The 14,473-nt window shown below is 33.0% G+C and overlaps 1 protein-coding gene across 1 annotated transcript in view; it reads right to left on the bottom strand.

The window, feature by feature from the left end:
* Window positions 1–1,982: 1,982 nt before the first annotated feature.
* LOC107566399 (zinc finger E-box-binding homeobox 1-like) overlaps window positions 1,983–14,473 on the bottom strand; it is a 31,735-nt gene continuing 19,244 nt past the window's right edge. The window contains exons 2-9 of the mRNA XM_016251847.1: window positions 11,075–11,281; window positions 8,822–8,968; window positions 6,589–6,758; window positions 6,401–6,509; window positions 5,707–5,863; window positions 3,705–3,723; window positions 3,475–3,658; window positions 1,983–2,607 (exon numbers count right to left, since the gene is read on the bottom strand). Coding sequence (XP_016107333.1) covers window positions 2,168–2,607; window positions 3,475–3,658; window positions 3,705–3,723; window positions 5,707–5,863; window positions 6,401–6,509; window positions 6,589–6,758; window positions 8,822–8,968; window positions 11,075–11,281 — 1,433 coding nt within the window. The 3' untranslated portion in view covers window positions 1,983–2,167. The remainder of the gene's footprint in view (window positions 2,608–3,474; window positions 3,659–3,704; window positions 3,724–5,706; window positions 5,864–6,400; window positions 6,510–6,588; window positions 6,759–8,821; window positions 8,969–11,074; window positions 11,282–14,473) is intronic.

The following is a 14,473-nucleotide window of genomic DNA, read 5'->3' as shown; positions in this document are numbered from 1 at the left end:
AATTATAATTTTTTTTTGGACCGTAATAATTATCTAAGGGTCTAAATAAATGGGAAAATATATTTAGCATAAAGAAAATACATTTTTAGGATGATTAAGATAACATTACAATATTATTTACATCACAATTAAACATTTTCTGTTCAGAAAGACCTTCTGTTGTGGATTTATTTTGAATCGGACTGGATCATAAGATGGTTAACACATTAATACTGGTCAAAAACAAGCAAATAAATTATATACTAAGCACCTCTTGTTCCACATACGCTTTATTGTTAAATAACCCAGCGTACTGGGTGAGTTTTCATTTCTTTAGTGGCGTTTGTGTTGTTTTGCGCTGTAGGAACATCACGTTTTTGCTGTTTTTACCATCGAAGCATCTCAACAACCATTACAAATATCGTTTCTTGAGATTTTACTTTGTTTTAGAGCAAAATGATTAAAGCGGCAGATTGTAGCATCTAAAGTAATGGTCAAAATATCACTGAATCAGCCTAAACACATTACTTTAAACCAGCAAAACGGAGTAGAAATGCTGTGCTAAAATGCTTTTTAGTGTGCAAAAAATCACAATAAAATCTCCAGCGTCTGCATTTTCCAAAATATGTACAACTTTATTACAACGATTATGTATTAACATTTAAACAAAGCTTAAAAATTCTGTATAAAAATAACACTGGTGAAAATAGTGCACAGTTTACAGAGTTAATAGTTAAAGTCGAAAAGGCGAGCACTAAACGAATGAAGGCAGATTTAAAGCAGCGTGTGCATTTTGGTGGTCGAATGTTGCTGATGTTGTCCTGTTCATTTAATCAGCAGACTTTGCATCATCTTCAGTGCAACACATGCTTTCTTTCTCCAAAGGACACTTTAGGACTGTATTGCATCACGAACACATTATTTGGTGCATCAGAGTTTGTGCAAATATTTGACGCGTGTTTGTTGAGTTCATGAAGAGCTCGTGTTGAGAAGAAGGTGAAACTTCAGTTTGAGGTTTGAATGCGTCTCATTACCGTTTTCCCAGTTCATCGATGTATATAGTATATAGTTATAGAGCCGTTTGAGATAATTATGACAGAGGAATCCATAAAGGCCATAAGCTAACCGGTCATTAACGAACTCTTGATTACTGCTGCTTAGCGGTGAATGCTGTTCAAAGCTCAGATTGTAAATAGCTATTATACTGAAACATTTAATATTTCACTATATATAGTTGTCTTGTGTTAATAACTGCTCCTGAGCTCATGCCTCAATTTCAAGAAAACTTCTAGGTCATATTTCACTCCAAAAAAAAAAATAAAAATTATATATATGTATATATATATATAACATTTTTTATTTAATTTGTATTTATAGTAATGACAATTTACAGTGTGAAAAATCTTAATGGTTCTAAAAACAGGCATATTTTCTATATGCAACATATTTAATGACTTTTGACATATTCTTTGTAGAATATATATTTTTTAAAGAAAATAAAGCCTCCAGAACAATTTCAGATAACTGCATCATGACTTTTACGCAAGTCAGTTATTTTTTTAATTTTTAAAAATATTTTTATTTACATATGTGCGTTACAATAATTCCATTTTTATTTCGTTTATTTTTTTTGCTTTATGTTAATAAGAATCTAATGCCAGTATGAAAAAACCTTAACGGTTCTAAAAACGGGCACATTTTCTTTACGCAAAATGTAATGTCAAATGTATTTATTTTTATGATTTTGGTGGGAAATATGACTTTGACATATTCTTGGAAGAATCAATTTTTCGAAATTATATTTTGTGCAAAGAAAAAAAAAAGCCTCCTTTCAAAACCATTTCAGATTTTCATCACGACATTTACGTAATGCGATTATTTTTTATGTCAGCATAAATTAAAGGCAGTTCAAAATATATGCGCATTACAATAATTTATTTATTAATATTTTATGCAAAATTTAATGTGTATTATTATTTTGATGTGAAATATGACTTTGGCAGGTTTTCTGAGATTGTTGGCATTTATTAATTTATTTAGTATATTTATGTATTAATCTGGTAGCGCTGCAGATCATTTGTGCCTCTCACAGCGAGGGAAGCTCTGGATTACGCTGAATGCTGAATCAAGTCTTTGGAGAAACGCGTGTTTTGGGCTGAAAACTTTGTTCACAGTCACAGTTTGAGCACTAAAGAGGACGAGTCAGTTTCACATCTTTGGTAAACACGAGTCCTTCGGGACTCTCCTGATGCTGGTTTCCATCTGTGGGTTTGTCCTTCAGCTGCAGGGAAACTCGCTCCATCCTCACGCCTCCATCATAAGCGCGGCTGCTGAGTGCGTCCTCGTCCTCCTCCTCGTCTCTGAGCTCCAGCGCCGCTCCCTCCGTGCTGGAGTCGCTCAGATACGCGCCGCTGTCCTCCAGCGCTGAAGCGGGAGCCTCGCTGTCGCGGCTGCAGAAGGCGTAGCGGTGGTTCATGTGCTGTGAGTACGAGCCTGAGTGTGAGAAGCGTTTGCCGCACTTGTCGCACTGATACGGCTTCTCTCCGGAGTGCAGGCGGCTGTGCTCGATCAGATGATGCTTGTGTTTGAAGGCCTTCTTACAGATCTGACACTCGTGAGGTCTCTTCCCTGCAGCGAGAGAGAAGAAAGTGTAGCTCTTATCTAATATGTCTCTCTGTGTCTGTCTCTATAGGATTTTTTATTATTATATATGAATATAGACACTATATTTGATTCGTTTTTTTTTATTTTAGATAACAAAAATGTGAGGGGTGTACTCACTTCTGTGAGATACTGTATTTGTTTATATTAACACACACATAAATATGCAATATTTATAAATAATATTAAATATAATTATATATATATATATATATATACACATACACAATTTAAAAAATATTTTTATAAAAGTTGACATTGTATTTTTTATTTCTATATGTTTATATACAATACTTATATATACACACACAAATATGCAAACTTTTTATAAATATATATATATTTATGTGCACACAAACACACAATTTTTAAATATTTTAATAAAAATTTAGTTAATTTTTTTCTATATATTTGTATATACGAACAAACATAAATATGCAATATTTATAAATAAATATAATAACCAATATATATATATATACACACATACACAATTTTTTTTTTAAATAAAAGTTGACTTATTTTATTTTTTATTTCTATGTTTGTATATATTTATATACAATACTTATATACACGCACATAAATATGCAAAATATTTATAAATAAATATTAAATAAATAAATAATCAACAATTATATATATATATACACAAGTCAATTTTTATAAAACAAATATTTTAAAAAAATTGTATATTTTATTTTTTTATTTCTATATATTTGTATATATTTATATACAATACTTATATATATACACACATAAATATGCAATATTTATAAATAAATATTAAATATAATAATCAGCATATTATATATACAGTATACACCTGTACTGTACCTGTGTGCTCATATTTATGGCGCAGCAGAGAGCTGCTCTTCTGGAAGGTTTTGTCGCAGATGTCGCAGGCGTACAGTCCTTCCTCCGTCTTCTTCAGCCTCTTCCTCCCAGAACTGATCTCTCCATCAATCCCATCATCCATCAGAGACAGATACTCCAGACCGCCGCGACTCAGCGCTTCAGCCTGCACACAGAGAGGAGGAGGAGGAAATATGAGTTATTATTATTACAGCTGCATGCAGTGTGTTCCTGTGCATTTCACAAGAAAACATGAACATTAACTTTCATTTCAATTTGAAATCAAGATTGTAGATTAAAATACAGTACATATGAATATGAGCGTATTAGGGGAATATTTCAAGACACAGTTTAATATGTGTCCCTGGACCACAAAACCAGTCATAAGGGTAAATTTTTCGAAATTGAGATGTATACGTCATCTGAAAGATGAATAAATAATCTTTCCATTGATGTATGGTTTGTTAGGATAGGACAATATTTGGCTGAGATGCAACTATTTGAAAATCTGGAATCTGAGGGTGCAAAAAAATCTAAATATTGAGAAAATCATCTTTAAAGTTGTTCAAATGAAGTTCTTAGCAATGCATATTACTAATCAAACATTAAGTTTTGATATATTTACGGTAGGACATTTACAAAATATCTTCATGGAACATGATCTTTACTTAATATCCTAATGATTTTTGGCATAAAAGAGAAATGTATAATTTTGACCCATACAATGTATTGTTGGCTATTGCTACAAATATCCCCCAGCGACTCAACACTGCTTTTGTGCTGCAGGGACACATATTTTCAGCTTTTTGAAGTCCACTTAAATATTGCAGTTCATTTAAATAAATTGCGATTATTTTTAAAAGCAATTTTCCATGCAATGTATCGATTAACATAAGAAAATAAAAGCTACATGTATAAATAAAAACCAGTTTAAAGAAGTGAAAATGCAATATAACATCACATCGCCAATTAACTTAACTAAATTCAGTTATTGTAATTTAATTTTAACTATGTGGTCAGCATTTGCATTTTTAATGTTGGATATATTATTTAATTACCTGATGCTTTTATCTAGAAATATCACAGAGAGATTTGCATTTATTAGTACGTTTGAACCAATGAGCTGCAAGACTATTTCTTTTTACAGATGCTCTTGCATATTTTATTTTAGGTTTTTTTTATTTGCTTTTAGAACAACATACAGGTTAACATAGAACAACATATAGGAAAACAGTGCTGTAAACAGACAAACAAGGCCCAAACAAAGATGCAAGCAACTAAATAAAATTTCATGTAGTTATGTGAAGTGTTGGTGTAAGATTGCTGTATGTATACGTATAGTACATAGTATATAAAGTAGTTTTATTTGAGAGACAAAAAAGGAGGGGACAGAGAGAAGAGGGAAAAAACATAAAAGAGAAAAAAATAATACAAATCACAATATAATTAAGCAAATAAATAGATTGTAAATGCACTGCAAAAAATGCTTTTCTTACTTAGATTTTTTTTGTCGTGTTTCCAGCCAAAATATCTAAAAATTCTTAAATCAAGAAGGATTTTTCAGACAAGTAAAAATTACTGTCTTGTTTTCAGAAAAGACATGTCAATATTAAGTAGAGATGTAACGATTCACTCAACTCACGATTCGATTCGCGATTTTAATTTTTACAAAATGAGATTTAAGACAAATTATAAATTAAATGTGTCCTTTTATTATCGCTTGGACAAACTACTGCACGTTTCTTTGTGAAATTGAAATATAACACTATAATAATATTCTAATATAGCACTTTTATTTTTTATTTATTTAATTATTGCACGTTTCTTTGTGAAATTGAAATATAACACTATAATAATATTCTAATATAGCACTTTTATTTTTTATTTAATTATTGCTCTTTTGTTGGTTTTGATTGCTTCTATTGTCTTCATTTGTTAGTCGCTTTGGATAAAAGCTTCTGCTAAATGACTAAATTTAAATATAATGTAAAAACTCTCTGCCAGCAGGTGGCGCTTAAAGCGTTTCCTTGGTTACCGCAGCCCTGCTTATGAACAGCAATGATACAGCATTTCCGTGGTTACCACTGTAAATAATTGATTTTCAACCGGCTCGCGGTTAATCGTTACATCCCTAATATTAAGTGAGTTTTTGCCTGAAACAAGCAAAATAATATTAAATAATCTTGTTTTCTGTTTGAAATAAGATTATTGAGCTTTTTCCTGAAAATGGGCGACGGGAAGAGGTACACGGGATGGGCGTGGCCGTTATAATGAGTGCCGCTGAGGCACTTCTTGCTGCTGAGGTGTGAGCTGTAGGAGCCCGAGTGACTGAAACGCTTCTTACAGTTCGAGCATTCGTACGGCTTCTCACCTGCACAGGAGAAACACAGAAACTTAACATCATCGTATCTGACTTTTTTTCAGCGAACGAGCTGTTTTAGGAGGGCGTGGCTGACTCTTAACTTTTATAAAGAATATCTCTTTGGATTTGAGACTTTAGTCTTTGCAACTTTACAGATCTTCTTTACGCACCAAGAGCTTGTAACACTCCAAAGAGAAAGGACAACTTGAAATCGCATCATATGACCCCTTTAAAAAATAACTGGGTTTTTTTAGGACATAATTTGTTGGCAATCAGGGTAATTTTCATTACTTTAAAAATAAATAAAAATATGTTTTTTGGACATTAATTTTTTAGGCAATTAGGGTCATTTTCATTACTTAAAAAATAACAGTTTTTAGGACATTTTTAGGCAATTAGGGTCATTTTCATTCATTTAAAAATAACTTTTGGCAATTAGGCTTTATTTTCTTTATGAACAACATAATTTAGGCTTGTGCATTTCTTGTTGAGATTCCCTTTGCAGTATCATTTGAATCCTCATTGCTTGAAGCGAATCTCTCTCACCGCTGTGAATGCGCAGGTGCTCTTTGAGGTGATGCTTGTATTTAAAGGCCTTTCCACACTGATTACACTTGAACTTCCGGTTCTCCAGACCGGACTCAGACATGGAGCTCTGGAACAGACGTGCAATAATCAGCATGTTGTGTTTCTGTATGCAGCTGGTTTGTTACGCAGGCGTTTGATGTCAGTACCTTCTGGTGAGTCTGGCTGTGGAGGGTTAAGTGGTGCTCCATCTGAGCGCGGTACGGCGTACTGTATCCGCACAGAGGACACACGCCGTCTCCTCCATCCCTGTCCTGACAGAACTTCACATGTTCCCGCAGAGACATGACAGAGACGTCAGGGTTCAAGGCTCCACCGTCTGCACACCGTAAGAGAAATCGGAGATTACGGTCAATCTCTACATGGATAGACAGTCACAATTCAGTTTTTCATTAGAAAGGAAGAATTCAAACAGGTTTGACATCCCAGGGAACAAATTTAGGTAAAAAAAAACGTTGTGGGAACATCGTCAAGATTATAATTTATTTAAAGGTAAAAAAATGTTTCTTACAACATTCTACTGATGTTATTTTCACCAAAGATTTAACGTTATTTGAACGTTTATTTTTTATTTTCTAAGAACATTAACATGTCTAGTTTTCTTGTCGTGATTGTAACGTTATTTAAAGATTACAAAAATGTTTCTGACAACATTCTACTAATGTTATTTTCACCCCAAATATTGTTATTTAAACGTTTATTATTAGTCGTCTGAGAATGTAACTATGTCCGGTTTTCTTGTTGTGATTATAACATTATTTAAATGTTACAAAAATGATACTTACAACATTCTATTAACGTTATTTTTACCAAAAATATAACATTATTTGAACGTTAATTTTAGTATTCTAAGAGCATTAAAATGTCTAGTTTTCTTGTCTTGATTGTAATGTTATTTAAAGGTTACAGAAACATTTCTTAGAACGTTCTACTAACATTATTTTTACCCAAATGTAATGTTATTTGAACGTTTATTTTTAATTTTCTAAGAACGTTAAAATGTCCAGTTTTCTTGTTGTGATTGTAATGTTATTTAAAAGTTACAAAAATATTTATTCGAATGTTTAAGTACAAATAACAGAAGGGCATTTTGAGAATGTTGTTCTAAGAACATTTTCTCTCAACCTTATAAGAACGTTCATCAAGTACAAATAAGATCGTAACGACGTTCCAAGAACGTTATGAGAATGAATATCAAGCATAATAAAGTTGGTTAAAGTTGAGAGAACGCTCCCTGTTATCTGGGACGAGGGTGAGTAAATGATGACAGAATGATCCTTTTTGAGTGAATTATTTCTTTAAAGTGGTCATGAAATGGAGATTCAAAATGTTCTTGATACTGATGCATAGGAGAGGTTGTTATAGTAAAAACTAGGGATGTCACAATTCTCAATATAATATCGAACCGGTACGACATCCACGGTTCAATATGTGCTTGTGAATCGCGGTTGCTCGCTGTAAAAAAAAAAAAAGCTATGTCGATTAGCAATGGATTACAAATATACTTAATCATTATGAAAACACCCGAGATGTCTTGAACTCAGAAAAACTATATATTGTCTCAGGCGAGTGTTTATTGTCTTCATGTTTCATCATTCAAAACGTTTCTATCTTTTTATTCAGTCACAGCGAGAGCGACGCCTTTGTCCATATCAGGGATTTCCTGGAACATCATCAGTTCTATTACTTCTGTGATGCATAAGTGGATTTTCTGCGTGAGTGCGCCCTCTGGCTACCAGTATGAAGTGAATCAGACATTACATGTGTTTATAGAGGATTTCCTGGAACGTCATCAGTTCTATTACTTCTGTGATGCATAAGTGGATTTTCTGCGTGAGTGCGCCCTCTGGCTACCAGTATGAAGTGAATCAGACATTACATGTGTTTATAGAGCTCAATAATGGGCAATCCATCCTATTTTGGGTAAAAATAGGAAAAATAATACCTCTCTCAAAAGAAATTTGAAGTAGACATATAATAATCCACGTCTTTCTCCATTGTACAGATGTTTACCGGAAGTTTTTGTTGTTAATTTGTTTTAAAAAGCACATTTTAAATTGCAAAAAACACTCCATTAGAGCCGAACCGAACCAAACCGAAAACTGTGGTTAAAAAAAACGAGGTATGTATCGAACCGTGGGCTAACTGTATTGTTGCATCCCTAGTAAAAACACAGTAAAGGTTTTCAAACGAGTTCCACATGTAATGCTCATTTCATATGCAAAGATGGCAGCCAATCATAGCAGTGGGTGTTTACATTGAAGACACGCCCCTTCCAATCTAAATTATGATTAAAAAACCATACTATGATTACATTTGCACCCCAGGAAACATTATAAAACAATTAAAAATTGAATTTCATGACAAGCACTACTAGTTGACCTTTGCCCTCGGGTGACTCGTATTCTCCTGGTGACCAGCAGACGGGCGACATGTCGCCCTGAGCGCAGTCTAAATGGTACGAGTTCACGGATCCGTTGCGCTGTTGAGCGTGAATCGGGCCGTCCATCACACGAGCGTCAGTCTGACCTGAAAGATAAACAAACGTCAGTGTTGTCATCTTAAAACATTTACTCTTATCTAAAGATGATAAATATACTGCAATTGCACACTTTTAGTTGTTACTTCTAACTGTTGTTCAGCTAATATCATGTATACTTAAATGTAAAAAATTTTTAAATGTCTTTTTTAAATATTAAATGTACATTTTTTAATGATATTTTGAATATTTTGAGATATATTACGCCTTAAAGACATGCTTTTATTTAGTCGTGTCAATTCATGTTTCATTGCATCTTTACATCAAGTCGGTGTTTAAAGTAATATTTTTGCATGCTTATATTAACATATTTATTTAAAAAGTTTAATAACATTTTCAAATAACAAAAATATGTACATGGAATAATAAATACAATAAAAATATATAAAGTAAGCAAAGATTAAAGTGCAAAAAATAAGTTAATATATATATATTATGCTACATTGTCGTCACATGACCTCAACATGACAGTAGCATCAAGTCATCATTATTATAAAAAACAATTTTCTTTAATTTCGCATTTTTAATTTTTGTACTTAGTACGGACTAGTTCAAGGGTGAGAAAAATTTTTTTTATGGTTTTAATGTCACTTTAGGTCCCTTTGTTCAGAATACAATCCTAGCATACTAGTTACTGAATATTGCACACTAAGTATGCATAATGCTATTTTCTGATAATAACGTGAAACAGTACATGACCGCAATATCTAGTCACTATTATTGAAATACATTTATTTCTACATTTTACATTACATTTTTAATTTTTCTACTTAATATGGACCAGTTCTAGGGTGAGAAAAAAAACTGGGTTATAATGTCATTTTAGGCTGTTCAGAATGAAATCCTAGCATACTACTTACTGAATGCTGCACACTAAGTATGCATACTGCTATTTTCTGACAAAAATATGTGTGAAACCGTATGAAGTATTCAACAGAAGTGTGCTACATTGTTGTCACAAACTTTTTATTTTGCATTTTTAATTTTTGTACTTAGTATGGACCTGTGCAAGGGTGAGAAAAACACTTTTTAAGGTTTTAATGTCACTTTTAGGTCCCTTTGTTCAGAATGCAATCCTAGCATACTACTTATTGAATACTGCACACTAAGTATACATACTGCTATTTACTGACAAATAATATGTGAAACAGTACATGACCTCAATGTGAGAATAACATCCGGTCATTTTTAATATACATTTATTTTTATTTTGCATTTTAAATTTGTGCACTTAGTATGGACCAGTTTTAGGGTGAGGAAAAAAAAGGGTTTTAATGTCACTTTAGGTCAATGTCAATTTAGGCTTTAGAATGAAATCCTAGTATATTACTTACTGAATACTAAGTATGCATACTGCTATTTTAAGACGAAAAAATATGTGAAACAGTATGCAACAGCATTGTGCTACATTGTTGTCACATGACTTCAACATGAGAGTAGCATCCAGTCATCATTATTAAAAAAAACGTTTATTTTGCATTTTTTAATTTTTGTACTTATTACAGACCAGTTCAAGGGTGAGAAAAACACTAATAACTAGGTTTTAATATCACTTTAGGTCATTTTGCTCAGAATCCTAGCATAACACATACCAAATTCTGCATACTAAGTATACATACTGCGATTTTCTAACCTAAAAATAATATGAGGAACAGTATTCAGTATGCAACACTTTCAGACAGTAGTATGCTACATTGTTGTCACATAACCTCTACCTTTTACTTTTATTTTTTTGTACTTAGTACAGACCAGTTCAAGGATGAGAAAAACACTTCATGCCATTCTTTAAAAAAACCATTTCATTCATTAAATTCTTTAATAGATATTTGGAAGTTTTTTTTTTCTCGATCATGTATACAAGTATTATTTTCTAGAAGTAACATAACACATTGTACATAACACATAATACATTGTGACAACAATGTAGCATACTACAATGGTGACTGGATGTACAAAGTACACTGTATAGTGTACTACATACAGCTTCGCTGTTAAAAATGTTCTTGATGTTTCATTACAAGTTCTTCAGATGTTTTATTCTGGAGTATAAAAAGGATTCTCCTGTAAAACCCTGTTTTGGTTTTAACTGGACTTACAGTGCTCGGGGTCTGCGGCTGTGATTTTCAGCGGTGTGGTTTCGGTGTCAGCCCAGCTCTCCGCACACGGGACGGGACTGCCGGGCTCCGTGCCCTCGCTGGGCGTCAGACTGACTTTATCCTGAGCATCTCTGCTGTCCAGAACCTCCATCCCCCAAACGCTGCCCTCATCCTCGCCTTCAGAGCCCAGACAGTGCTCCGGCTCACCTGAGAAAGCACCACATTAGCACTGACGTTACAATGGCAAAAATAGCTCAGAAATTGATCATACATGACCTAATGAATGGCATTCACAGATTTATAAATGTTGCCATTATCATTTCATATATTCATTTATTAACTCTGCTCAATATCTAATGCTGTCTAATGTGAAAGCATTGCTTTAACAACAAAAAATATATATATATAAATAAATAAGTGCATCGCAAAAATGTCTCAGAGTGTTAACATAGTTCATATATTAATTTGGAAATAATATTTTATTATCTCGGCTCAATATCTAATGCTGTCTAATGTGAAAGCAGTGATTTTACAATAAATAAAAAAGTGCATTGCAAAAATAGCTTGGTAATTGATCACACTTGATCGAATTAATGACATTCACAAATTTATAAGTGTTTCTACAATAATAATCAATTTATATATTAATTTATCAACTTGGAAATAATATAACTTAATTATTTCTGTTCAATATCTAATGCTGTCTAATGTGAAAGCAGTGATTTTGCAATAAATAAAAACAATGCATTGCAAAAATGTCTCAGAGTTTTTAACACAGTATTTATTTATCCATTTATATATTAATTTGTTAATTTGGAAATAATAATATTTTATTATCTCTGCTCAATATCTAATTCTGTCTAATGTGAAAGCATTGATTTTACAATAAACAAAATACACAACAAAAATGCATCGCAAAAATGGTTCGGAAATGGACTAAACTTGATCTTATTATTGCCATCCTTACAATAATTTTTTTCTGTATTTTAAATTTTTGCACGTAGTAGAGACCCGTTCTACGGTGAGAAAAACACTTAATGTTTTTAAAACAGCATTTTAATGTCACTTTAGTTTACACAATCCTAGCATGCTACTTACTGAATATTGCATACTAAGTATGCATACTGCGATTTTCTCACTCTCTCTAAATATATGAAACAGTATGTGGTTGCCACAGCATCTATTAAGCATTTTATTAATTTATACAGCCATTTATTATTCTGGAATAAATTATATTATTTAAATAATATTTAACCTTCATGTAAAAAGCATGAAAAGACTTGCAGGAATTTAATAAGCTGACAAACAGTTTTAACCTTAAATGTCAAGCAAAGGGTTAAGATTAAGATCTTGTGAAAAAAAACCCAAACAGTTAACATTAAACGGAACAGATGAAAAAGCACGACAAGTGTGAAGTTCTCAGAAAGAGAACATGTTTTTAAAGCAAACAAGTGTCAGCAAAGGCTTTTAAAATGATTCTTGAAGCATTAGATATAAGAAGTAATCCTCATGCACACACACACACACACACACACACACAGACAGATGTGTGTTTAATGTTTGAATTGTGATTCGGCCTAATCGCTTAAATCCTGTAAAAAGTCACAAATGTGCAACACAAACTTGATTAAACCGAGAACAGGCTGTGATTCACATCAGCTGGCTTTTATACATTTATAAATACACTTGAATGGATTGGCAGCTCAGACTCACGGCATTATAATTTTCCCGAATGGGAATTGGGGTGTGTAGTATATTTGGGTGAAGAGCGCATGAGAAACTGACGGCCTGAAAGCTGTTAGGACGGCAGATTATGCGAATGCACCAGACACTTTTTCTTTGTTTCAGAGTTCACTTGGCTTGACGTGATGTGTTTGTTTAATACACAAACACCGTATAACCTATTTTGTCTTTTCATCTTTTGTATTCATCAAGAAACATATGACTGCGCATATCTGTGGGCGAAGCGGAATCGAGAGCAAGCGCTTTCACATCGTGAAACTGGACATTAAAGAAAATCCCATACTAGTAATATGACATTTAATCATCAATGCACTTTTGTTATGAATCATCATTTAACAACCTCTAAACAGATCTAAAATGATGATTTCTATTAGCAGTATTTTTTGTTTACCATAAACGGCCGTAAATGCAACATAGAATCACTTTTGCCATTTTTGTGACGCAGCTGAGGATTACACATCACATATTGCTGATTTGTGTGCTATTCTGGTTTTGTTGTACCACTAATATTGTTGCTGTTTAATCATAAATATTCTCCTTCTTTTGTAAGTTTCTTTATGTGTCTGCTAAACGAATAAATGTATATATAAACTATCAAATGTTTGTTGGCACTTGTGTAAAAGTATTAGGAGTTTAACTTTTAAGTGTAAAAATAAAACTGGCGTATATATTATTAAATATTTTTTATTATCAGATCATTGCTACACTGTTTACAAGCTCTAAACAGGTTTAAAATTGTCTTTTTTTTTTATTAGTAGTATTTTTGTTTACAATAAATGCAACACAATTACATCACAAAAACTCTACAGAATCACCTTTCACAGTGTTTTTGTGATGCAACCATGTTCATAGGCTTTCAAGAAGTTAAAAATGCATGAAATATTGCTGATTTGCACTATTTTGGTTTTGTTGCACGACTAATATTGTTGCTTTTTATCATAAATGTCCTTCATTTGTATGTTTCTTTCTGAACATGATTAATGCAAACTAAATATGTGTTGGCACTCGAGTCAAAGCTGAACTTTTAAGTGCACTCGAGTGTAAAAATAGCCGTGGTGTTAAAGCAGCGTGGAGGATTGTGTTGTAGGCGATCTTTCATTATTCTGGCGCTGAACTATGTGTGTTTATTAGCATCTCTAATCAGTTGGTACAGCAGGGCAGGAAGCTACAGTTTCAGTTCGACTGTAATGGAACAAACAATGCAGTGCTGACGCATGCAGGTGTGTGTGTGTGTGTGTGTGTGTGTGTGTGTGTGTGTGTGTGTGTGTGTGTGTGTGTGTGTGTGAAGACCCACTGCTGCTCACGTATGAGTAATACACCTCTTCTCAATGTATATGTCAAACACGTGCTGTTCCTACCGGTTCACTGCAGATGCACACACATACACACACACACACACTCCTGCACAATGCATATTATGACCAGGGCCTTTCCAGTTATGACTCTGCAAAACAGGGGCGATCAAACCCATCCGCACAGATGAATGTTACAGCTTTCATTTCACATGGAGACACATATTTTTTTATAGAGTGCTATCTATCTATTTATCGATCTACACCACCAGTTAAAGGTCTAAATTAGTTTCTCATGACCTTAAAACTTGTTGATTTTAAGCTTCTGATTAAATTAGTTTAGTAGATATGTTTTGTGTGGGTG

This window comes from Sinocyclocheilus grahami, unplaced genomic scaffold (genome assembly GCF_001515645.1).
Source record: "Sinocyclocheilus grahami isolate Dianchi unplaced genomic scaffold, SAMN03320097.WGS_v1.1 scaffold1073.1, whole genome shotgun sequence".
Taxonomy (NCBI): Eukaryota; Metazoa; Chordata; class Actinopteri; order Cypriniformes; family Cyprinidae; genus Sinocyclocheilus; species Sinocyclocheilus grahami.
The sequence above is the reverse complement of the archived record's forward strand: the minus strand, read 5'-3'. Positions and strand labels throughout refer to the sequence as shown.